Here is a 25374-nt window from a genome sequence, read left to right as displayed (position 1 = left end):
ATATGACGATGCTAAAAATAGCAATATTTTGTGTATTTGGTGTAATGCAATGAGTTTATGCGGTTTAAGGTTAACCCTTTAGGCGCCAGGGATTTTTGGGGAAAATGCAGGATTTTGACATCAAGATTTCAAAAGCTTGTGTCTTGAAAGGGCTTAAAGACAGAGATCTACTGTAAATTAGAAAAATATTGGGCATGACCGAAAGTTTATGTGGGGTGTAAATATACTCGTCTAATTTGCATATTATGACGTCATCAGAGGCAGCCATCTTGAATTTCATAATGTTCAGGAAATAGTAGATATTGAATTGATGTTTGAATTTATTTGCATGTGTTTTTTTAATCTTTTTATCCTCATTCCAAATGATCAGAAAAGAGGAAACCAACAATAAAACAGGAGAAAGTGCTAAATTATTACTATATTACTATACTATATAGTAGTAAAACGCATGTGAACAGTAGCCTACTTTTGGTTCAGTAATATTCAGGAAATAGTAGATATTGAATTGATGTTTGAACTTATTTGCATGTGTTTTTTTAATCTTTTTATCCTCATTCCAAATGATCAGAAAAAAGGAAACCAACAATAAAACAGGAGAAAGTACTAAATTACCAACAGGCTCATCGAAGCATTTGATCCAGTTCTGATACACTTCTTCATTTCTCAAATAAACCCAGCCACCATTGTCATCACTATTTCCAGCCCTATTTAGATCCAGATCACCCCTGCTGCCTCTACCACGTCTCCCGGCTCTCCCGGCCACGTGTACCACCGCCACTCCCACCTCTTTGGTGCAGCTAGTGCTACTTCCAGCCCTATTTCTCCTACCCCTGCTGCCTCTACCTCTAGCAACAGCTCTCCTATGGACACTACGACCATGTTCTCCCCTGCCACCCTTCATGCTTCATGAACACTCACACCTTGCACGGCGGCACCATTGCGCTGCAATGATGTACCGGGCTGCAAGATGCGCTGCAAGTTTTGTGACTTTGGCACTTAGAGGGTTAAGAAAAGATGTTATTTTCCACATACAGTACATTATTGTTGCTCTTCTTACTGAAACATGTCAATTTTAAAAAAGCTCATTATTCTGAAAAGCGAGGTGTGCTCTGATTGGCCAGCTATCCAGTGCGTTGTGATTGGCCCAATACCTCAAGCGTGTGACGGAAATGTTACGCCCTTACCCTAATTGGAAACACAGCGTATCCACGACAACAATACTACAGCGAGAATAAAGGTTACGCCTTCTTTCTTTGCGTAAACATTTGGCCGGTGTTACTCAAATCTTCCCATGCAGTGACGTAGATATGTGGGGGCGTGTTTAAATGAGGCATTTTAGCAAGGCGTGGACGAGTCTTTTATACAGAATATCTCTTTGGGTTCAAGACTTCAGAAATATATGGATCTTATCTAGGCACGAATAGCTTGTAACACTCCAAAGACAAAGGAAAACTTGAAATTGCATCATATGACCCCTTTAAGAGCAGAGATACCAAGAGAAAAAATAACAGTCATAAATATCAAAAAGAAGAAAATTAATCAAATAGACAAATATAAAGAAACTGTAATATATACACAAAAATACAGTCAATTATTACATTATAACCTTATTACTAACAAAACACAAACTCTCACACACACACACACTCTTGCATATGTGGTTTACGGGGACTCTCCATAGGCGTAATGGTTTTTATACTATACAAACTGTATTTTCTATCCCCTTACAATAACCCTACACCTAAACCTACCCCTCACAGAAAACTACTGGCATTTTTTTTTTTTACTCTTGAGCAATCTAAAAAGAAATATGCAAACAAATATGCACAGTGTAAGGCACACAAGTGTTAAAAGTTTTGACGTGGGAGCACGGCGGAGAGTGGAACCAAGGTGGAGCTGATGGGTCAACAGGTCTAGATGGACTTGTGGGCCCCAGGTAAAGCATGGGATCAATGCACCAAGGGCAAGAGCCAGCAGAAGGGGAAAAGCTGAGGAGCTGGACAGAAAAAGTGAGGACAACAGAGTCTGGAGGCTGGATGAAACTGGTGGAGAAGAAGCCAGAAAGCTGGGTGGAACCAGAGTGCTTGGAGGCCAAGGAGGAAGCCAAGGCCCAAGTCACAAAAGCTGTGACAGTCAGCCTGACAGCAGATATGTGGACCTCAGTTATTATGGATGCATATCTTAGGTTCACATGCCACTCTTTAAATGAGGGGTCACTTAATACTGTGGTTTTAGGATTGCTGAAATTTCCCCAAGTTCACACTGCTGAAAATTTGCCAACAGCTAAGGTTGCTATCATGGAGGAATGGGGAAGTAGGCACAAAGTAACATGTCTAGTTACAGATGGTGCAGCCAATATGGTGGCCTGTGCCAAGGAGTTCAATGTATATACCCCATCTGTACTGCATATGTGCTCAATTTGATGGTCAAAAAGGCACTAGACCAGACTCCGGGACTTGTACTCGAGAACAAAGACAAAGTTTTCTCATTTCTCATTTCATTAATAAAAACTTGACATGAAAAAAAAGTCTAGAAATGCCCCATAAAGCACCTCACTGAGTTGAATATCTCCGGACCGGAACCCTGGTTCACATAGGGTATAAAAAAGCTTAGTTTACCGCAGCCTGCTCGTGTGAAGACCAAAGAGTGTAAAGACCAGCATGTGTGTTTGGCAGTGTTATTTTTTAGGATTACTGATAAACTACTGTCATTTGATTTGTATTAATTGTATTTGTTATTTATTTTAATTTTAGTTAAACTATGTCTGAAATTATTATGTCTGTATAGGTCTTTTATTAAGTTTTTAGCTTTATTTAATTTGAGTTATTTTAATACTTCAACAAACTAAATGGAAATGAAATAATATATATATATTGAATTTATACATGTGTGTGTATGTATATATATATATATGTGTGTGTGTGTGCGTGTGTGTGTGTGTGGTTGTACATACACATATGTAGATGTTGTTGTTTTTTTGGTGTTTGGCTTAGTGTTATGTTAGAATCATTATTATACTCTTATACCTTTTGTTCTTTACTATTTTGAATTGTTTTTAGCTTTATTTTTTGTTTTTCATTTAAATGTTAAGTTTTGAAATTTTGTTGTATGCATTTGTCATTTTTATTTAATCTCTTTATTTTTTAAATGTGTATAGGTAGTATTTATAAAGTTTTAGCTTTTAATTTTGGATCTCTTTTTAGTTGTTTTAATACTACAATTGATTGCTTCTGTTGTCCTCATTTGTAAGTCGCTTTGGATAAAAGCGTCTGCTAAATGACTAAATAAATAAATAACAAATAAACATATAATTAGCTGAGGTAAAGTGATACGTATTTGGCGTGCTGTCCGGGGAAGGGCTCCGAGCTCAGGAATGGCCCGAATCCAGAGTACTCCCCCTGTATAAGTGTAGTTAGAACTCGAAGTGAGGAGATGGGGCGTTGGAGGGATGCAGATAAACCGTCGATGGATAGAGGTAAGTCTGCTGTATTTATACCTCTTGGTGTTGATTAACTTGAGTGCGCTCCTCTTGTGACACTGTCACACAGGACACATGTTTTAACCTGCTCAATATATTATAATGATTTTATGTATATTTGAGTTTTAATAGGTTTTCATGTTGTCTTAGCCATTTTATTCCTCTTAACTATTTAAATGTGTGTATATCTTTAAGTGACTCTGGGTCAGCCTGTCATGTGACGCATCACATGACAAAAAACAGGAACTGAACAGTACAAAGGAGGCAGCATGACAAACAGACAAGGTCATTGACCAAACACCTACACGCTGGATTGTGGAGTTGTTTATGGATTTACCACTCCAGTATTTTCACACATCTTGGATTATCACTTTCTTTGGACTGTATATACACCGATGGACACTTTTACATTGGAACTTACAGCACGCTGGATTTCTTTAGGACTGTTTTAATGGTATGGAACTGAAAGACTCTTGTGCTTTTAACAGCCTAGGATTTCTAGTTTTATTGTGTTAAGTTCCTTGTGAATTTTGTAAATACACTATGAATTAATTCTATTTTGTTGTTGTCTCATCTTTTTAAAACACTTATTTTACCTCACACAGTTTAATCTGACCCCATTTTAAATCTATGTAATTCGGCCGATAAGGTCGATCGTTACACTCTTGTGTTAATTAGGCTAAGTATCTTACATGCTCCTCCCGAACTTTGTTAATAAATCATCATTTGTCATGACAGTCAGAATGACAGTTGGCAGATGAATAATAACATTTGCAGTAAAAGCTTTTTTTTTTATTCATGCTTTGGCCTGAGTTGGCCGGCAGGCGTCATCAGTATGTGGTGTTTTGTGCACTTCAAAATAGAGGTCTGCATTCCTGCGGCTCTCCCGCAGGACCCGCAGGACCCGACCGGATTTTTTGCACTGCAGGATTAAATTCCCGAATAAACGCGGTAGCGGTCAGTAACTCTGGTGTAATTTCAACGGGAGTGGGTGGTCTAACAATATCCCGTTCCTGATGTCCATTCAGAACAGCATATCTGTGCTTTATTCTTATTAACCACTGATACAGCTTGCGCTCAGGACTGTCATGCACGCGCGGCATGCTTTAAACGTCACACGTTTTATTTGCGTGGTCTGTGCGCAGCATGTGCATTTAGACAAGACGAATAATAATAGCTAGGCTATTTTTGTACAACCTACATTTTTTTTTTTTTTCTCTGCGACACTTTTTCCCTATTGTTTTGTCAGTTAAATGAATTGTATCCCTACAAGACGAATAAAGTTAAGAAATAAAATTTCCAATCCAATCTCTGACACTTTTTTTCCTACTGTGTTGCATAAAATATTAAACGAATTTTGTGTCTTAAGATAATTCAAGTCAAAGTCAATAAATTCAAGACTCTTGACAAGATGAATAAAATAACACAATTTTGTGCAGACTACACTTTTATTTGTTAGCCTATCTCTCTTTCTTTCAGTAGCGGAAATGTGAGATTCTGGAAACCATCTAAGTTTAGCGGGAACGGTCGGGTTGGGAAGAAAATTATTCTAAGCGGACAGCGGTGAACAAAGAGTGAATATATAGTGGGAGCGGGTGGGTGAGGAATAGAACCTTGCGGGAGCGGGACTAAAAAAACAGTCCCGCACAGACCTCTACTTCAAAACAGTGAATCATTTTGTGAAGCAATTGATTCAAAGCTTTGAAAGGTTTGTTTCTCCCAACACTAGCCTAAAGAACTCTGTTTCCCTCTGTTCAACAAAAGCATTAATGCACTCACTCTCAGTGGTTTAAAAAATGCCTTCACCTCAATAATAATTTTTGTCTTGCATACATGATGAAATTGGAAGAGCTCAACAGCAAATCATTTTCAGCTAATTACTTTTCACAAATTGGAATGTGTGCAACTGATTGTGGGTGATTAAAGGATGTGAAGGATACATATATGCATTGACCAGCAGGTGTCCCAAGCGTGCATTTAAAGCCTCAAGAAATGAACTACTTTTCAATACATCTTAGGTATACTTCCCAAAAGCACTGTTACCTATAGTCACAAGTCCCTTTGAACTATGTTGGTAACAACGGAACTTGCGACCATAATTGCTTTTGGGAAATGCAACCCTGGCTGGAAAGCTTCAAAGCTTCATGAAGCTTCATCTCGCCACCACTATTGAGGAGTCAGGCAATGAGACAGAAGTGGATCCAAGAATATCCAAGAAGATGATGCAACATGGAAAAATGCAAGCGGAAACATAACAGGTTCACATATTTGTAAAGACAATGGCCGACAAATAAAGACTAAAATGCAGCTGGTGTGTGGTGGGCGTTCTGGCGCACTATGGCTGCCATCGCATCATCCAGGTGGATGCTGCACACTGGTGGTGGTTGAGGAGATTCCCCCCTTCTATGTAAAGTGCTTTGAGTGCCTAGAAAAGCGCTATATAAATGTAATGAATTATTACGTTTTATTTGATTATAGTATTGTGCATTTATTTATGTCAACATCTTGTGTTTCTGAAATGATTTTACAGTGGAGCAGTAACTAAGCACATTTTATTGACATGGAGAAAACACAGAGTGAGGATTTTTGTTATTAGTGATCACAGAGTGTTGGAAAGAGAGAAATTGTCAACTAGTAGTCTCTCTCTATAGAGAATCTGGAAAACAAGCTCAATATAAAACCAATGTTTTCAAATTTGGGTATTGTGCATTTGACATCTGTGAAACTTCCATGGCTACTGCATGCTAGATACACTAAAACTCAACACTTTAGTGTTATAAGTAAGTTAACCAATGTGAATGTACATCTGAATGTGAATGTTTTCAACATTGATAATAATCCGATCACATATTAGTCATAAATGATTTCTAAAGGATAATTTGACACTGAGGACTGGAGTAATGTGCCAATACAGAAATAAATTGCATTTTAAAAATACTCAAACAGAAAACAGTTATTTTAAATTGTATTTAAAAAAATCACACTATTACTGTTTTTGCTGTATTTTACATCAAATAAATGCAGTAGTAGTGTATTGATGTACAATGTATGATCATCATTAAAATTGATTTAGCACTGGAAAGTGTACTTCTCAACCTTTGCATGCATTTAAACATGTCTGCCTGTGAACTGGAACAGTGGAACTGTGTCATGGATTTGTAAACTTTCCTCATTTTAACAATTCATGGCCAAAATGATTCCCTCAATTTAGTGCTTTCGGATAATTATAATAAATGATCAAATAAACAAAAATAAACTGATGCTCTAAAAAGACCGATCACCAAAAATGTACAGGACATTAATCTAAAAGGAAGAGGTACAAAGCGTATTTGAGAATATTACAATATTTGCTGTGAAAGTACAGGTAAAAAAAAAAAAAAAAGAAGTCATCATTAGCTCTTTCACACTATCATTCTTCTGTGAACGGACACAGGTTGACTCCCTTATCTTAAGCTGGGCATACACTGCGATATCCCACCACATTATTACACCACTACCACCAGTCTGAACAACTGATAGCAGGATGACGAGGCAGGATGCATCCATACTTTCACATTCTGACCCTACAATCCAAATGTTGCAGCAGAAATCAAGACTCATCAGACCAGACAACTTTTTCCCATCTTTTCTTGTCCAGGGTTGCAAAAGCACTATGGTCGCAAGTTCTGTCATTACCAATTGAGCTCAATGGAACTTATGAGGCATTTGGGAAACACAACCTGATTTGGTGAGCCTGTGTGAATTATAGTCTGTTTCCTCTACTAAGCTAAAAGGAGTGGCACCCGGTGTGGTCTTCTGCTGCTGTAGCTCATCGCCATGTTGTGCATTCTAAGATGCTCTTCTGAAAATCTTGGTTGTAACCAGTGGTTATTTGAGTTATTGTTGCCTTTCTATGAGCTCGAACCAGTCTGGCCATTCTCCTCTGACTTCCAGCATTAACAAGGCATGTTCACCTACAGAACTTCTGCTCATTGGATATTTTCTCTTTTTGTACTTTTTTTTTTTTGTGATGGTTGTGTGTGAAAATCCCATTACATCAGCAGTTTCTCAAAAACCCAGAGCAGCCTGTCTGGCACCAACAACCATGTCACGTTCAAAGTCACTTAAATCACCTTTCTTCCCCATTCTGATGCTTGGTTTGAACTTCAGCATATCATCTTGTCCATATCTACATGTCTAAATGCATTGAGTTGCTGCTATGTGATTGGCTGATTAGATTTTTTGCGTTAACAAGCAGTTGAACAGGTGAACCTAAAGTGGTCTGTGAGTGTATGTGTGCTTATAAATGGCTGTTGAGATCTAAAGAAAATGCTAGTTGCTTGTTAAGTCATGTCACGGGATACCATTTCTGGGCCCAAGCCTCTAGTCTGTTTCCTGAGAATACTTTCTCAACAGCACTTCATTTATAGCACACAATTAAGCTAAGCTTTTAAAAACTCACAGTGTACATATATAGTCTCCGGACTCACAGTGTCCTGGACACCAAAATTGAAACAATCCAGAAGAGCTGAATCGGGAAGAACCTCATTGCTTACATTGCAGGAGTGCCTACTCCTGGCTGAACCTGTGCAATGGGTTTGAATGAAGCACCCTAAGCCAGGGATGCCAAACTCAATTCCTGGAGGTAGAGTTCTTCAAAGGCCCAAAAATTCATGCCCGTACTGAAAGAGACCCAGAAATGTACTACACGGAACAGACCCAGATCCGTGTGTTATTTGAAAGTTGGACCCAGACTCATGCAGAACTAAGAAATGCCATACATGTTTTACCCAGAGCCAACCAGGACAGTCTATTATTTGAAAGCTGCACCTGGATCCTGTCCGTTTGGATTCGACCGGCACAGATTCCACAGCTAATTGCTTTTATCAAGTTAATTAACAAAAACGTTGTTTCTTGTGTAATGTAACATTAGTAGTCTTCTTTCCTGTAACTGACCTTGGATAATCCTTCCCCCTTGCCAAAAAAGTTGTTTAAAAAAATAAATAAAACGTTTATGTCTACATGAGGGTCAGGGTGCCACTCAGCTTAACGGCTGATCCACCCAATCAAATGATTGGAATCAAATGGATTGGCATAAAGACCTGTCAACCTGAGTAATCATTTTAATCCAAGTGTGCTCCCCAGTTTGTCTTTACTCATCATCCCTATGCATTATATCAACCATACCTAAGATCCAGTTTCTATTGGTTGAACTTCCCAACGTTTTCAAATGCCATTTGAAAACAACGCATCATGACATGATTGCATCCCGGATGTCCTGTAGCTTTAGCAAAGCAGCATGTAATGCCACTCTATGAGGATTATGCATTGTGTTATGTTGTGTTTGGGCTTGAATCAAGAATACCTGCTCTAAATAAATATGTGATCTACTATGGTGTAAGGATAAAAGAAACTCAAATACTTTGATCTCCTGAGAAACAAACAATACACTGGCATCTTCAAGACACCCCACAGCTCACATATGCATCAGTGCCTTTTCATCTCCTCCCTCCACTGGACTCACTCATAATGGTCAAGAATATAATGTTCTATATGAATGCAAATAAGCAATTCATTTGAATAGTTTCAGGGCAAGTGGTACAATGGTCTTAATCTTACTAAAAGATAATACAGATTCTAAGAGTTAAGAGATACTTTGATTACCGTAGAGAGCAATTCCATGCAAATTACCTTCTGTTCCCATTGAGGTGTAAAACCACCCAGGTCTGAGACCTGGGTTAATGTAAATTACATGCCTTCATTTGGAGGATGTTTATCTTGGTTTTGTATTTAAAGGATTGTAGCAAAAGGGTCAGGGCGATTCTGTAGTCAGAGAGCCCATAGTGTGAAGGGTGTCCACACACTTCACACTATGTTTTTCTCTAAAAGTCAGGTATGTATTTTACTCTTAGATTAGTCTTTGAGAATTTGATGTCTTGTATTGATTTGATATCGTTGAATTGGCTATGGAGATAATTGGCATAATACATATTTACCTGACTGATAATAAATTGTTACATTTGATTTATTCTGACTTACTCTGAAATAATTTTTTCAAGTAGATTAAGTGAATGTGTATGTCTCCGCAAATCTGCATCCAGGGTTATGTGCATACTAAGATCTCAGGATTAGATGAAGCATGGGGCGCATCAGGTGAGATTCTAGATTTCTGACTAACAGCTTGACCTTATAGTTTAAGTTGTACTCAGTTACGGTAACCATGTATATGATTTCAGAGTTAATTAAGTTGTACAAAGCTATATTAGCTGTCGGGGTCTAGACAAAGGGAGTCTAGAAGAACCGCTGATTAATACTTTGAGTGTTAATTAAGTTGTACATAGCTATATTAGCTGTCGGGGTCTAGACAAAGGTGGTCTAGAAGAACCGCTGATTAATGTTTGAGTATTACATGGGTAACTGTAGGGGGCTAAACAGACCTACTATTTAAAGTATATTAAATAGTATTAACCACAAACCTCTGAATAAGGATTAGAATGGCGAGTTTTGTGATCGTGGAGCCCACGCATAGTGGCCGCCGTGAGGCATCCTAAACGACATAGATTCCTAATGAACGGGTAAAATACAAAGTAAAGAGTTAACTACAATAATCAAATGCAAGAATAATTAGAGACCAACAAACAACCAATTTGCCTTTCAACCAAAATTCGAGGTCATACTAAAATGGAGTCAGACTGAGTTAAGAAACCTTCATCCGCCACTGGATACCTTCGTTGGGCCAAGTGTGTGGACCTTACAGCGGTTTACTAATATTTAGTGAAGTTACAAACCAAAAGGTAGCCCAAAAACCAAGTGTATACTGTTCACATGTACTAAGTATTGTTTGGTCTCTATTTGAAACAATTATGCATGTTGCACACAAAATTTTATTTTATTTCAGCTTTTTTTAACAACAGCAAAGAAGTTCACTGTTTTTGCTATAACTTATATAACCCCCTTTGCTTCTGACGGCTGAGGTTGGACTCTCTTATCCTAATTTCACAGTTTTTCAAGTTACAAAACACATACACATCACTTCCATGATTTATCATCACAGCCAGGTTTTTGTGGATCAACCTGGGTTTTACACACAATGTTAACAGAACCGGGAGCCAAAATAATAGACTGGGACCTGGACACGGCTGACCCTTTAAAATATGGGTCCTTAGTTTTGGGTAGACTAGTGAAGACCTCTTCCTGGAGGGCCACAGTCTGCCGAATTTACCTTGAATTTTAATTAAATGCACCTGATAATTAAGCACTTCATGATTATTTGAAAATTACAGGTATGTTATTTTTTGGAGCAGGGTTGAAACCAAACTCTGCAGAACCACGAGTTTGACACCCGTACCCTATGGCCTTGATCAGATTTATTTACAACTTTTCAACCTATTAATTATTTAGAGTATGGTGATAGCAATGCCAAGATCATAGGTTTGATTCCCAGGGAAAGCAAGTACTGCAAAATTGTAAATATGTACCTTGAATACCATGCAAGTCACTTTGAATAAACGCGTCAAATACGCTAAAAACTTAAATGTAAATGCTTAGGCTTGTAGCATCTGGACCAATCAAACACACAATATATATTTTGTTAGCTATATTTAACAAATACTCTGTAACCCCCCTCAGTTAACAAGCCATATGAGGACCTATGGACCCTCCCCCCGAAATGCGTAACACCCCAGGAAGCCGAACAGGCCCCTGGTCCCCATGGTAACCACGACACCTCTGCTTGACCAGATCCATTTACGACCTAATGGCATGTTGAGAAACACCTTTCTCACTACAATCTCCATAGGAAATCCAAGATGCACAGTAGAAATTGACTTTTCTACTAATTAATTCATAGGAAGACCTTTCTTTGAATGAACACACATACTCTTTAGGTCATTGTGTATATTATTGCTGTCTTGTATATTATCTGTTGTATTGTAGACTATTTTATGCATGCTTATGATAGAACCACTCATTCATGTAACCTTACATATGACGTGTTTGGTCTCTATTAATTCGTATCTGTATCACACTTGACGTGGTTCATTGTTTGCTCATAACTGGAGTCACTTAATCATGCAGATTAATGCTACAAGCTCTTTGTAGAATTGTACAGTAAGAAAGTTATTTCCCTTAACCAGGGAATTAACGTTCTTAGAATTGACAGACAGTTGACCCTGAGAGGTCAGCTAAATATCTACAACGGATCTAAATATTTATAACTAGTTATGATTAATTATTCATATTTCCCCATGAGCTGAGTCGCTACAGGCTGTTGGGGACAATGTAAAAAGAAATAAATACAAATGAAATGGTAACCATACAATTCACAATGGCTATGTAAAAACAGTCATCTTAACAAATATCATGCAGGTGTGTGGGATTCTCCCGGAACTGCTTCCGTGTACAACAGTGCACGCAAGCTAGATTAAAGTGATTGTTACATTTTGAATATGGATATTTTTCTTACAAAATTAATACCTAATGAGCTGAGAAAGCTCATGAGTGTGGCGCTTATTTTGACCAACAATAGCAGCATCAGCTCATTTTAACTTTCATCTTCCTCAACTATTTACTTCTTCAATCTAATTTTGCAATTGAAAATGACCACAGGAGCGCATCATTGTGTCATTCTTATCAGCTTCAAGGGCATGAATGCTTCTAACCTGATACACACATTACATCACACACTGTAATTGCCTGCTTTTCATTGATTTCCATGCATGAGTACAGAATAAAGCACAGATGGGGCTTCAAACACCTAGCTTTAATCTTTCTCATCTCTTTGGTCTTTTTTTTTCTTTTGCTTGCATTTAACTTGTTTGTCCACAGTGAAATTGGATGCAAGATTAAGTTCAAAATTATAGAAAATCAAAACAAAGGCACACAATTTAAGTGATAACAGGTCAGAGGAGTTCTGCAGTAATACAAATTCAGTCCATATTAGCGTGTTGCTATAATTTATTTTTCCTGTAAATGTAGGGGGAAATGAAGTTCTGCCATGACGACTCTCAGACACATATAGCGCCCAGGCCACTCTTTGTTATTCTCTTGTTTAGATCAGTTGAGTTGAGAAAATCTTAAATCTCCTAAGCATTAAAATGACGGCATAGCTCTGGTCTCTGTGAATACAATTAGAGACAATGGTAACTTTAGTTCCCTTTCAGTCAGTCACGTTCAACGTTACGTCAGTCGTGACTGACGAATTGGGATCTCGCCCGAGAGCCCAATCACCTTCGAGTGTAAACTAAACAAGCCAATGACAGTTGGTGTGCGTGTTTCGCCACACGCACCCCGCCCTGCAGTGCGGGTATAAAAGGAAACGCACATCAGCTTTTCGCTTCGGAGCCGAGCCTTCTCAAGACGAATCTCCGCGAGTGTTTGGAAACAGCTGGCGTTGGTGTTACGGCGTGTCAGCGGGGGTTGCCATCCAGGCTGCTGAAACCTCGGCGAGCTGCAGCTGCCATTCTGCGGTCTCGCCGCAACCTTTCCTGGGCGCTTCAGCACTCTCTCTAAAAGATTGTTTTTCCTTTTCAAAAAAAGAGAGAATTTCTAAAAGAGCTTCACGAGCGACAGGCGTCTTTTTAAAGATGGCTTCCCGCTCGTGCGTTTCTGGATGTGGTCGCTTCCTGGCTTCATCTGATGGTCATGATCGCTGTGTCTCGTGCCTGGGCTTACAGCACGCTGAAGCAGCGCTCATGGATGATTCATGTTCTCAGTGCGGGAACATGACCATTGAGACGTTGCGGTCTAGATACCTCCTCATTAAACGGGGGGGTATCCCCCTTGCCATGCCCCGATCTAGTTCCACCGGTTCTCGGAGGGCTACTTCGGTTCATGGTCAGGGGATCACGGAGAGAGCTTCCCCGTCGAGTACGTCTCCACGGGCCTCTCATTCCTCTGGCATGTCGCACCACCTGGTGTTCCCGGACGAGTGTGCTGGGTCCTTGGACAGGGCGGGGTCCAGCATCTTGTGCGGAGCACAGGCGAATGACAGGATGTTGATCGCTGCATCGGAGGGCGAGCTAGGCTCTTGAGATGAGGATTCAGAGCTGACCGCTATGCTTTCCCCGGCCGCCGAGAGTGTCGGGCTGCACTGGAGGCCTCCTCCTTCTCCCAAACGCTTGAGGCTGGATGATTGGTTCCTGGGGGGCGCAGGCCGGGCGTTGGCAGCCGCCTCCAGTTCCATTCTTCCCGGAAGTGCATGAGGAGGTTACTAAGTCTTGAAACAGACTTGGTGCCTCCTCCGTCCTCACCGCCCTCGACGGTGGGGCGGCCCAAGGGTATGTGGACATCCCCCCAGTCGAGCGCGCAATTGCTATGCAGCTCTGCCCACAAAGCGCCGCCGCCTGGAGAGGTAATCCACGCTTTCCGTCCAGGGCCTGTAAGTTCTCGTCCGTGCTGACGGCTAAGGCTTACAGTGCTGCTGGACAGGCCGCTTCCGCTCTGCACGCCATGGCCCTCCTGCAAGTCCAGCAGGCCAAGGCGTTGAAGCAGTTGCACGAGGGTGGTGCTGACCCAGGTGTACAGCAGGAACTGCGCACGGCGACGGACCTCGCGCTTAGGGCGACGAAAGTCACGAGGGAACCGAGACGTTCTGCCAGGACCACTATCGTCAAAATTATAGATACTAAGCATAAAGTTTGGTTTGGCGGTATGGTTCTGTTCTGGGCAAAAAAACTCCCTGCCCATCTATGCAGCCTGTCATGAATGAGCAGGGAGAGCAGCAATAATAACCACCCTAGGGTTAACAGAACAGAACAAGGCAGATATCATTAATGTATTTGATATTTAAGTGTAACACTTTATTCAAGATAAAGGAGTCTGATTAGCAAGGAATATCAGAAAGCCAAGTCCTGACTGTGGCGAAAGGAGGAGCTGGGGATGGAGGAGGGTAATTTTCTCCTGAGCAAGCTGTAAAGCTGCTGAATAATACTGAATAGAGCTTATATAGGAATGCCGCGATAGGTGTCGTATTCCTATAGGTAGATGTGATCAGCTGAGAATCAGCTGATGCAAGCTTGACTCACGAAACCTGCCAGAACTAACGCTAACGCTTAATTTACATTAGCCGTGCAACATACTGATAAGCACATTCACAAACTGATCTGCAAACATGCACAAAGTATAAAACGCAATATATCTTCTGGATATGAAATTGGATCGTGGATAGTTGATATACAGTAGATCTGTCCTTTATGAATAACTTGGTGCAAATCCTGCCTAGTATTGACCCTTGTTTACAAAGCAGTCTGATGTAAATTTGTTAACATAACATATAATTATTTGCCTATTTTTTCCGGCATATTCCCTTCAAATTTAATTGCCACAAGTAAATGAACATTCTTATGCTCATTCTTACAGCCAACAACAGAACCTTTTGATTGTTTACCATATAAATTAGTCATTTTTGTGTTTTTCTAGTTGCTCTAGTGAGTAGATAAACATAGCAAGCCGTTTACAGCTCATTTAGAGGAGGATCTAATGGTGCGTTCCATTTGTATTCAGAAGTCATAAATTGCAAGTTTCCAGTAGGAACTTAATAACTGGAACACTGCCTCAAGTCAGGGTTCCAACTCGGAAACTCAGATAAACTGAACAATGAATTCAGAATCCAATATGGCTGTTCAGTGCATCAACAGAAGTGAAACAGTAGTAATATATTGTTTATTAGCATTTCTGTTAGTTGTATTAAACTCAGTGGTGCACACAATACTATACAACCTCTATTTGTGTACATCAGGGGTCGGCACCCTTTTGGGCATGAAATGGCATTTTTAATGGCTGTGCCAATCTATTGAGCACCACTGTATGTGTGTGACAGGCCAATCGTGCATTGAAATGTTGCAGGTTAATCACTGAGCTTTAATTGACACACTCATCACTCGCACACAAAGATCGTAGACTGCGCTGCGCAAACACAGAAACATTCAGGAGCTCAGAAATTTGTTGTCGATGCTGCCCTGCGACTTTTATGAGTCGATACTAAATCACTACATTATATTTCTCATCAACGAGGAGGTAAAATTGCTTTTTTTGAAATAAACTCACAGCTTTATTGTTTGTAAAGAGAGACACAGATGTAGGTAATTCACATGCAACTTTAATTTCTCTCTCTCAAAATAGCCATATTTGAGAAAAACTTCGAGTAGTTTGCATCACTGCATATAGCTGTCGGTCATTTAACATTTCTATCGTAAAACAGTTGACTAATATTAAATGATTTGCAACTTCCATCTCACCTCGCTCTCTTTCAACGCTAAACTGATGCTTCGCGCTGGAATTCGCACTCTGCTGTGGTGAACAGTAAACCTACTTTGATTTGATTGGAGATCTCAATTATTTTGACATTGACTAGAGCTGTTAGACCGTTGAGGCATTGATCTGAAGATCCTCGTATGAGCAGGAGTCGCGCGCATGATTTGCTGGAGCCACGCGCATCTGTAGATTAGCGCAAGTTAATTCTCATACTTTAATAGTATTTATAGCTCCTAACAGGCTGTGCAGTTTTCCCTATTGCTTGCGTGCCAGTGATTATCCCTCTGCGTACCACTGTTGGCACGTGTGCCAAAGGTTGCCAACCCCTGGTGTGCATGATATGTTGGCCTTGTCGGTGCAAAATACCACTTTTTATGTGCTTTTATCAATTGGTATTGATATCAATGGTTGTGTCCATCTTGGTTTTCCAACTTGTGTGCTGGAACACGGTCAAGTCAGTTGTGACGTAATTTCCAGCACCGAAATCTGACTTGCGAGGCAAATAGAACACAGCGTTAGCTAATAGGGTAAATTCTGTAACCAGTCATGGCTGGAGCCTATCACAATATAATGTCACATTGGATTGCAGACACGAGCGATTTTGCATTTTTGCTGATTTAATTTTGCATAATAGGTCCTCTTTAATGTTACTGTTCTTATTGTGAACTGCTACATAAAAAGGAACTTGATCTACTGATGTTTCTTAAACATCTAGTTGTAATGCTTTCAAATTATATCCCATGTGAATGTATCTTACTTAAAAAAAAAAAAAAAAATACTGTAAAAATTTAAAACATGCATGAAATGCATTTTTTATCATGTTTCCTGTGGTGCGCTTATAATCTTAGTATTTTGTTGTTGTTGGTTTTTTTTCCATCAAAAAGTGTTATAATTTTGATATAAATGGTCATTGAATTTTAGCCTCTGATTTAAACGCCCTATTGGAAGGCAATTTGGTGTCTGCTGTGAGACTTTAATGTAAAAGCCCACTGCACTGCTATGATTGGCTAACAACTTTGCATATGAGATGAGCATTAAATGTGGATCTGTTTGAAACCTGAGGCTACTGAGGTTTTACTATAACAGCCACCAATATGAACTAATCATGAGAAAAGTGTTGATTAATTTATTATTAAGCATAATTTATGAACAATTATTAGGCATAATTGTTTGTGATATTTGCTCACTGGTTATTTATCCTGAAAACATTTTATTTTAATTCAGCATTTGAATTATCTTGCATTGGTAACGCCTCTACAAGCTTTCATGGATGCGGTTGCCAGATTTCAAGAATTTAAATCCCCTAATCAGAGCAAAAATGATAAGTTTTTGGCTCATTGCTGTCTGAATATTTCTGAAGATATTACATGTCCACCCCATCAACATCAGAGATCCATTATACCGAAACACGAGATGCAGATGCTTTTTGTGACCAACAAGAATTCATTGTGTTTTTATGGAATGGTGACTTTGGTGTGAAAAATTACTGCTACTTGGTAATGTTCGCTTACTGGGAATAGCTGTGAGTTTTAAGTATGTAAAGAAGCTTGTTTGAGCAATATGTTGAACATATCATTAACATCATCAGCTTTGTCCACAGATGCCATCCAGGCCAAAGGCTTAGCTCAGTTCAACTTGATGGACGTTTCTTCAGATTAGTGTCACTGAATTCAGTTACAACCAAAAATCCCAGGGGTTATTAGGTGGGAAGCCAGCTGACAGCTTTAGAGGGATGTAAACAGAATTTCCTTGGTAGGGAGTGAGATGAAATGTCATTGATGAATATTCAATAGTCTTTGTTTACAGACCCTTTGGCTGATATACTGTAATCAATTTCTGTTCCTGCCAAAAGTAGCCAGTCTGTCTAGCTGAGTTCCTGACTAAGGATATTATTGTCCAGCCGCAATTCAGTTAGAATTCAAATGCAGCACAGCTTCAGTTGTATTGTTCAAGAAACATAGAGTACATTAGATGGGTAGTTTACTTCGTCTCTACTCTAGCCTACTGTTATATCTTGGAATTGTGTACTGTTAAATTGCTTGTGATGTTCCTGATTTTTTAAGATGCTTTGGATAAAAGCGTCTGCTAAATGACTAAATGTAAATGTCTGCTGGGTCCAGCCATTAGCCTTGCCCAAACACCAGCCTGCTTATTACGCTTCGCTTTTCTTTCACGCAGCTCAAGTTGCCACCTCTGTCGCATGCACTCAGTAAGACTACAGTATCTTGAGAACAGCATTATTTTGTAGAGTCTCAACCAGCAACTCTAAGGTAAGTCTGTTCTCATGGAGTGTTGCAAAGCTGTAACTTAGGTGTTGAAACCTAACTTAACTGAGTTTATAAAAACAGGAAAAAATGTGGTAAACTATCATGCACATAAAAAATGAAGTCTGCTGTCTATGTGCTAAATCCTTACTGTAAGCTACACACTAACACAGCTCCAAATTTCCTTAAAGAAGACCTGCTCTGATAAAGACACTTTTCGCAATAAATTTTAACCCAAATCTTGGCACGCCATGTTTGAATGCATGTGAATGATGCTGAGGGGTTTTTGGGGCACAGTGATGTCCTGCTATCAGTGGTGATGAATATTACACATCATACATGATATACAGCCTTCCAGCCTAATTATTTGATAGAATAACAGGTTATTTTATCCAAAACTCATAGTACAGTAAGCTATACATCAAGCAATGTTGAGAGTGAACTGAGAGCCCGGTCTCATGAAAATGCATACCAATAGCACAATTTTTTTTGTATTTTGCGTGCTATTTACACATAGAAACTGACTTTGACATGCTTATAATACAGTTTTTGCGTGCATATGATATGCATTTTGGCGTACATATAATATGCATCTACTCCACACCCCTAATCCTACCCATTGTGTATAATATGCACGGCAAAGTCGGTTTCTGTGTATAAATAGTACACCGAATAGAAACAGAAAATCGTGCCATTGAAACGTGCTTTCATGATATCGGGTTATAACTATATACAAGGTATTAAGAGCATTTTACACCAATGGATTTCAGTTCCTGGCCCTGAGGAGTCACCATTTTGCACATTTTGTGTCTTAGTTCATGATTTTTAGATCATCAGTTCATTAGGAGAAAGCTCTATTAACTGAACTGAGTATGTCCGATAAGAGAAGAGTACAAAATGTGCAGAGCGGTGGGCCCCCAGGATTAGAAATCACTGTTTTACACTGTACGTGCAATTGTGCTGCTTGCCAAGCTCGTTCATCAGAATCATGCTGATTTATCATGCATGACTGCTAGAGGTGCCTGCCACGAAAGACAAAAAGAGTCTATGAGGTCTGTCCGGAAAGTATCCAGCCATGTAAAAGGAAAAAAATCGATATTTATGGAGATAAATTACAAAAGCATTGTACACTGAAGGGGACTGAGGCGTCCTTATCCTAAGTAGGCACCTTGGGACCTCACACAGTTCTGCCAACGTCTCTTCCACTGTTCAAAACACTTTGTTGGAATCAGAACCGGTTTGAAATCTCTTCCCTTTCAAAGGTGATTTTAGTTTTGGGAAAAGCCAAAAACAACTCTGCACGAGACGTGATGCATTGTTGTGATGAAGCTGCCCATAGCTGTGGCCGTTTTGGTTGTACTGCATCTCTCAACTCATATTTTGTACATTAAGTACATGGCTGGATACTTTCCTGGACAGCCCTTGTATATTTTGCAGCCTCAGCATGTCTTTTATCAATCAGAGATGCCTTTATTCACTACCGATCAAACGATATTTCTAATTTATGTGGTTATAATACACCAGGACTATGCTTTGTCCTGTGACGTTAATTTAGTTTAGCTATGCTCCGATTAACAGAATAACAGAGTGTAACAACTATAAAATCACAATAAAAGCCAACTGCTTAAATGCATGTCATTTAACACAGCATACAATATGGCAGAAGCTATTTTAGCATTAGCAACAGATTCTCAAAGGTGCAGAAAGGGAGCTATGGTTTTGAGCGTGGTGACAAAATGAGATTCATATGTTGCGGTCAATATGCCAGTCCATCTGACCAATGAGATTTTAATTATACATCTATAAAATAATTGTTAGACTCTTTTTTTCCAATTTTCTTCATTTACATTTAAAAAAAAGCTGACATGCAGTGGGAGTAAAGAGAAGATTGGGATCCAGAAAAGGCAGATTCAAACTTGTGTCGGTTGCGTCAAAAACTAAATCTGTGTTTTTACTCTCCATAATACCGGGCAATGGTGGGCAGAGTTAGTGTAATTAGCCTCTGCCAACAAAGTGGGCTATTTGCACTTAGTGTGAATAGACACGCTGATACAATATTTATACAGTAAATGCATCAGGTGCAGGATGTTTTCACCCGCTAGCACAAGCAGACCACAGTGTTTGTTACTATGGCAACTGCTTGCATTTCCGCACTCCAAACCGATTCTCATGTGTCTCGAAAAGCATCTATACACATATAGCGCTTTGGGTTGAGAAAAGCGCATTATAAATAAAATGTATTATTATTATTATTATTATTATACACATGCAAAACCCTTTTAAACACAGGCTCATACACACTCTTAAATATTATAGGTTGCACTAAAAGGATCACACACATATGCATATGCACAATTACTGCATGACATTCTGATGAGCCTGTCTGTAGCTAACTTACTGCTACTCTACGACAATTCATTAAATGGGAATTTCTTCCTATTTATTCAGGAAAAATTAGCCTGTTTTACAGATCAAAAAATTGAATTAAATGAAGTTGAGTAGTGTTCGAGTTGCATTAGCACCACACTTCTTTGCCGTATTTGAGTAAGAAAAGTCTAGTTTTTCATAAGTTAGTTTTGTTTTGTTTTGTTTTATTCCATTGCATGCATTGTCGGTCTCTCATACTCAGTTATTTTCAGGGCTGATGAGATATTCAAATCCCCTCCAAACCTTTGTGACTGCCTGTCCACCATTTTGAATTATTGTCAGTTGCTTATCAAAAATCACTCCAACATTTCCCACATTTGTCCACTTAAGCAAATGAAAAAAATGAGCGAATTTGGATACTGAGTGTGCTGGAAGGGGTGCCGCTTTTGCATACTTTATGCTGGCTGTTTATTAATAAAGGTGCGTTTCCATTACAGATTTGCGCAAAACTTTTGTGATATTTTATAAATGTCGATTTAAAACTATTGCAAAATGGCAGTGTTTCCATTAACGATGTTATGCGACTAAAATTTAACTTTTTCCTCTCACGATAAGTCATGGTGACAAATGTTGGTAGCTTTATCACAGCCACCGCACTAGCCATTGTTTTTAATCAAAGGAGACATATGCGTGTATCTTTAGTAAAGCAGCACGGAGAGCCACTACTGGGATGCTTGTGTGCCTCGGCGTAGCTGGTATAAACACAAGCATTGACTTCAGTGGCCGTGTCAGAGCCGTAACGCACCGCAGACGTGTGCAATGTATAAAAAGGGGTTATCCAAACGTTTTTGGAAAAAAGTTGCCAGCCACCATCAGCATTTTTGAGCAATTTGACTAAAATTTCATGGCCCCTAGAATATTTTGTTGTATGAATATTTGAACATGCAATACATCAAAATAAAGAACAGACCCTCTACTTTTAAACAAAAAATAATAATTTTATATATTTTTTTATGCTAGCTTCAAGCATTCTTTTTTTTATAAATACTTGAATGTTGGTATAGGTTTCGTTCAAAAAAAAATTTTAAGCAAAAAGCTGAGAAAATCGCATATTTATCAAATACTACATCTGGATAATATTCAGTACGATGATCAAAGCAAAGATGCAGTAGATGGCTTCCATCAGCACTTCCTAAGCTTGCACAGTCCTTTACCACTTCCTGGATCAACATTGCACTCTGTAACATTAGGCAGTTTTCATTTATATGCTGTTTATTGTTGATAATCGCATTATTTTTCATATACATAAGCTTACATACGAGATCGCTTGATTCTGCGTCTTCCTCATCTGTGTTTTTGATCGAGTGATTCTAAACTCTTTCAGGAGATGCGTAATAGCATATAACAGTGAAACAGTGTAAAACAGTGTATAACAGTAAAATCACGGAAACACAAAAAATTCCATGTTTGGCATGGAAGCGTCGTCTCAAAAATTCTGTGTTTGGCGGGGAAAGAGTTAAAGAATGATCATGTGATTTTTTTTTTATGCACACCAGGTAATATAAATGCTGGGGGAGGAAAAACTGTATACATTGCAGTTTTGCAACATATTCCTTTTTCGAATTGCCTGAAAAACCACCTGATGTGAGCGTAAAAAACGTTTTTGCGATATGTACGAGTTTTTGCGAAATTTACGTTTCCATTAGCCATATTTTCAATTCGTAATTTCAGTTTGCACAATTTGAAGGGCAATGGAAATGCTGTTAATGCGGATGTGCTTGCAGTGCTTATGTGGTAAGCTCCGGGAGTAACAAAATTATCTGTATTGAAATCTGTCATGGAAACTAGCTTGTACAAATTGTAATTAATACATTTATTAATACATTATTGGCAGTGTTGGGGGTAACGCATTACAAGTAACGCGAGTTACGTAATCAGATTACTTTTTTCAAGTAACTAGTAAAGTAACGCATTACTTTTTTAATTTACAAGAAAATCTCTGAGTTACTTTTTCAAAAAAGTAACGCCAGTTACTTTGTTTTCCCAGTTATTGACTGACAAGTCTCCTGTCCCCATATTGGGAGAAATCGTAAGTGCAGAGGAATTGTGTGCGCTGTGTGAACATGATGCTACTGTACTTCTAGACTAAATGTGAATGTGCATTAATTCATCCCACTCACAAAAAACAGATTTAGCATTCATCAAAATGAATTAAAACAGTGAAATGCAAACTCAGAATATGACGCAAACCTGCAATAATTAAATATGTTAAATAGCACAAATGTATCTAATCCCATTTTATTAACCAATATCTTTGCTGCTGACCTTTGATGATCCAGTTCAACCACACTAATAAGCAAAAATGACTTTAGAGAAACTAACAATTGAGCTTCATTGTTTTTTTATTGCTGAAGAGTGTTTCTTCTCCTGCGTTCTACTGTACAGATGTGAATTTACTTTTGCTTCAGCCTGAGGTTTATTCATTACACTTTTTGGTGTGAAAGGGCTTTTACATTTGCTATAAATAGAACTTCTTATATTAAAAACAATCAAGCCCTGCTTATATTTAAAAGGTAACGCGAAAGTAGCGCAAAAGTAATGTAATGCATTACTTTCCATAAAAAGTAACTAAGTAACGTAATTAGTTACTTTTTTAGGGAGTAACGCAATATTGTAATGCATTACTTTTAAAAGTAACTTTCCCCAACACTAATTATTGGGGAACTTACACCTGTGCGACTCAGCTGTGGACGCCATCTTCTGGTGAGACAGGAATTAATTTGCCACAACCCACACACTGCATTCTTGGCTTTCTCTAGTGTTCATCGGTTGTACACTCAGCATTGCAGTGCATTATGGGACCGAATAAGTGCACTCAGTAGAGTTAGCTATGGTTCGGACATCACTACAAAATGTCTGTCCCTTCAAATAGCCTAGTGCACTAGCAAATTTGACACAGCCAGTGTAGTGTTCATTGGATCGCCACCAAATTTGGCTCGGATCATCATCATCAGACAATTCTGGCTATAATACATCTGAAATTGTATTTGCAAATTTGATGGCAAGACAACAGCAAGGATCTGAGCCTGCATCCCTGCAACCCACTGTTGTATTGACATGCAACTTCATATGTGCAATTGACAATACCATATTGATTTGGTGACAGCATTGCATTATTATTACATTATAAAAAATAGCTTATTAAAACGGAATTAAAGTGCCTAATGGAATGATTCATAATTACAATACAATACAAATACAGTTTACAAAAGATTACACTACAGTTTCGCATAAATGAAAGCGTTTAAACCAGTTTCGTGGGCCATCTTTGAAGCTGAATGGCGACAAAACTGGAGCGACCAGGATGAATGAAGCAGGCGCGCTGGAGTGCAAAGGAAAATCAACACTTCTCCACGCCATCCTCGACGGAATAAAAACACAGATGTGCTGTGGTAGTGAGTGACGGGATCTGAAAACACAAATAACCATCCTATTCTTAGCATCTTACGCCAGAGATCAGATATAGCCTCGGATGTAAATATGAGTCACTCCTCCGTCGAGCTGCTGATGAACGGATGAATGAGCTGCTGTGCGTGTTTTGCAGTGCTATCAATTCTTCATGTGAAAGCACTTACAGTTGTAGCTACTCTTACCCTCCATCACATACCGACAGCCATTTGCAGAAAGAAGCGATATTCGCATCCGTAAAGTCAGAATGAGGATTCTCGGAGAAATCGACTCGTGCACAGACACACTTCAGCAGCCAGCAATAACGACAAGAATCTTAAGAAATGAAATCATGTGTTTGAAGACGACTTCTGTAGCATGCATGCCGAATCTCATAAGGAGCGATGACTGATAATTTCACGAACAACCACCATCAAATATGACGCTTTGTTTGTAATTCTCGGTGGAGAAAATATTCAAGCGCGTGGCAGTAAAAGCATGTGAGCACAATTCTCATTGACACGATCATATACAATTCTCTCTCTCAGCATCCTTTCGGTTTGTCATCTTGAGGCTCAGGTGTGTCGATCTCTCGGATCTGACACGTCAGCACATCAGAAACCCCGTCTTTAACTCCCCTCCGCAGTGAACTGAACACTTATGTTCGTGATCAGAGACCGTAGCCTAGAAACAAGCATCACAGCATCACAAAGCGATGCTGAGCATCCTCCGTTCCGCTCACAATCAATCACTCGGCTTCTCGCCGTCAAATCGTAGATCTCGTTCGAGGAGGAAAACGCATGCAGACACGATGGCCTTTCAGCGTATGCTGTAGAATAATCTGGTAGGAAAGCGAGCCTTGGTCTTACCTACTCATCCCCGCCATGGGTTCGAGGGATGCTCCAGCGCCGGCCGCCGCGCCATTGACGGGCTTCAGGAGCTGTCCAGAGCTCGGTGCTGAAACCGACATCCCCACCATAGTGGCCCCTTCACCGCCCTCCAGGCTCGCCTCGTTACCCATGGCTGGATCTAGCGAGCAGGCCGATTATGTTTTATAATTACAATAAACTCAGTGGACGCAATTATATAAAGATGCGCTCAGCGCCGATATTCCTCCGCCATCATCACCCTCTCTCTCTCGCTCTCTCTCTCTCTCTCCTGCGCATTCAGTGCGCTCCAGCTCGGGTGGGAGGGGACACAGAATCAGCAACTACATGCACGCCTCTAATGTATCTTAAGCCATATACTTATTTATATACGCGCAACATTTAGGCTATACTTCCAGCTCTCGCTTGTGGTGACATGAGATAAATACCAGAACGAGAGATTCGCGCTCGTATTGTGCTACAGTCACATTGGTCGTGTTCTGCTTGAAAACTAGAGCAGAAAATCTCACTTCTCCTATTAAGCTATTACCGCTGGCAATCCACCCAGAAACCTTTTAGTCTTCTTTCTGCAGCTCAGTCATTGTGGTTTACTGCGGTCTTATGAACTCTCAGTAATGGCTCACAGGAGCATTTTTTCTTCTTCTCAGTATAAAGCATCAGCTTTCAAACCCTGCACGTCAGTTTCCATGTGAAGAGTGGG

The 25374-nt window shown here is 39.5% G+C and overlaps 1 protein-coding gene across 5 annotated transcripts in view; it reads right to left on the bottom strand.

Annotated features, from left to right (window-relative positions):
• Positions 1-24938, bottom strand: part of LOC107569571 (protein bassoon-like) — a 64489-nt gene extending 39551 nt beyond the window's left edge. For all 5 annotated transcript variants that reach the window (XM_016255685.1, XM_016255686.1, XM_016255689.1 and 2 more), the window contains exon 1: positions 24657-24938. In XM_016255685.1, coding sequence (XP_016111171.1) covers positions 24657-24808 — 152 coding nt within the window. In that variant the 5' untranslated portion in view covers positions 24809-24938. The remainder of the gene's footprint in view (positions 1-24656) is intronic.
• Between the last annotated feature and the right edge of the window lie 436 nt (positions 24939-25374).

The sequence above is a fragment of the Sinocyclocheilus grahami genome, unplaced genomic scaffold, assembly GCF_001515645.1.
Source record: "Sinocyclocheilus grahami isolate Dianchi unplaced genomic scaffold, SAMN03320097.WGS_v1.1 scaffold1360.1, whole genome shotgun sequence".
NCBI classification, from domain to species: Eukaryota; Metazoa; Chordata; class Actinopteri; order Cypriniformes; family Cyprinidae; genus Sinocyclocheilus; species Sinocyclocheilus grahami.
This window is presented reverse-complemented; position numbering and strand designations above follow the sequence as displayed.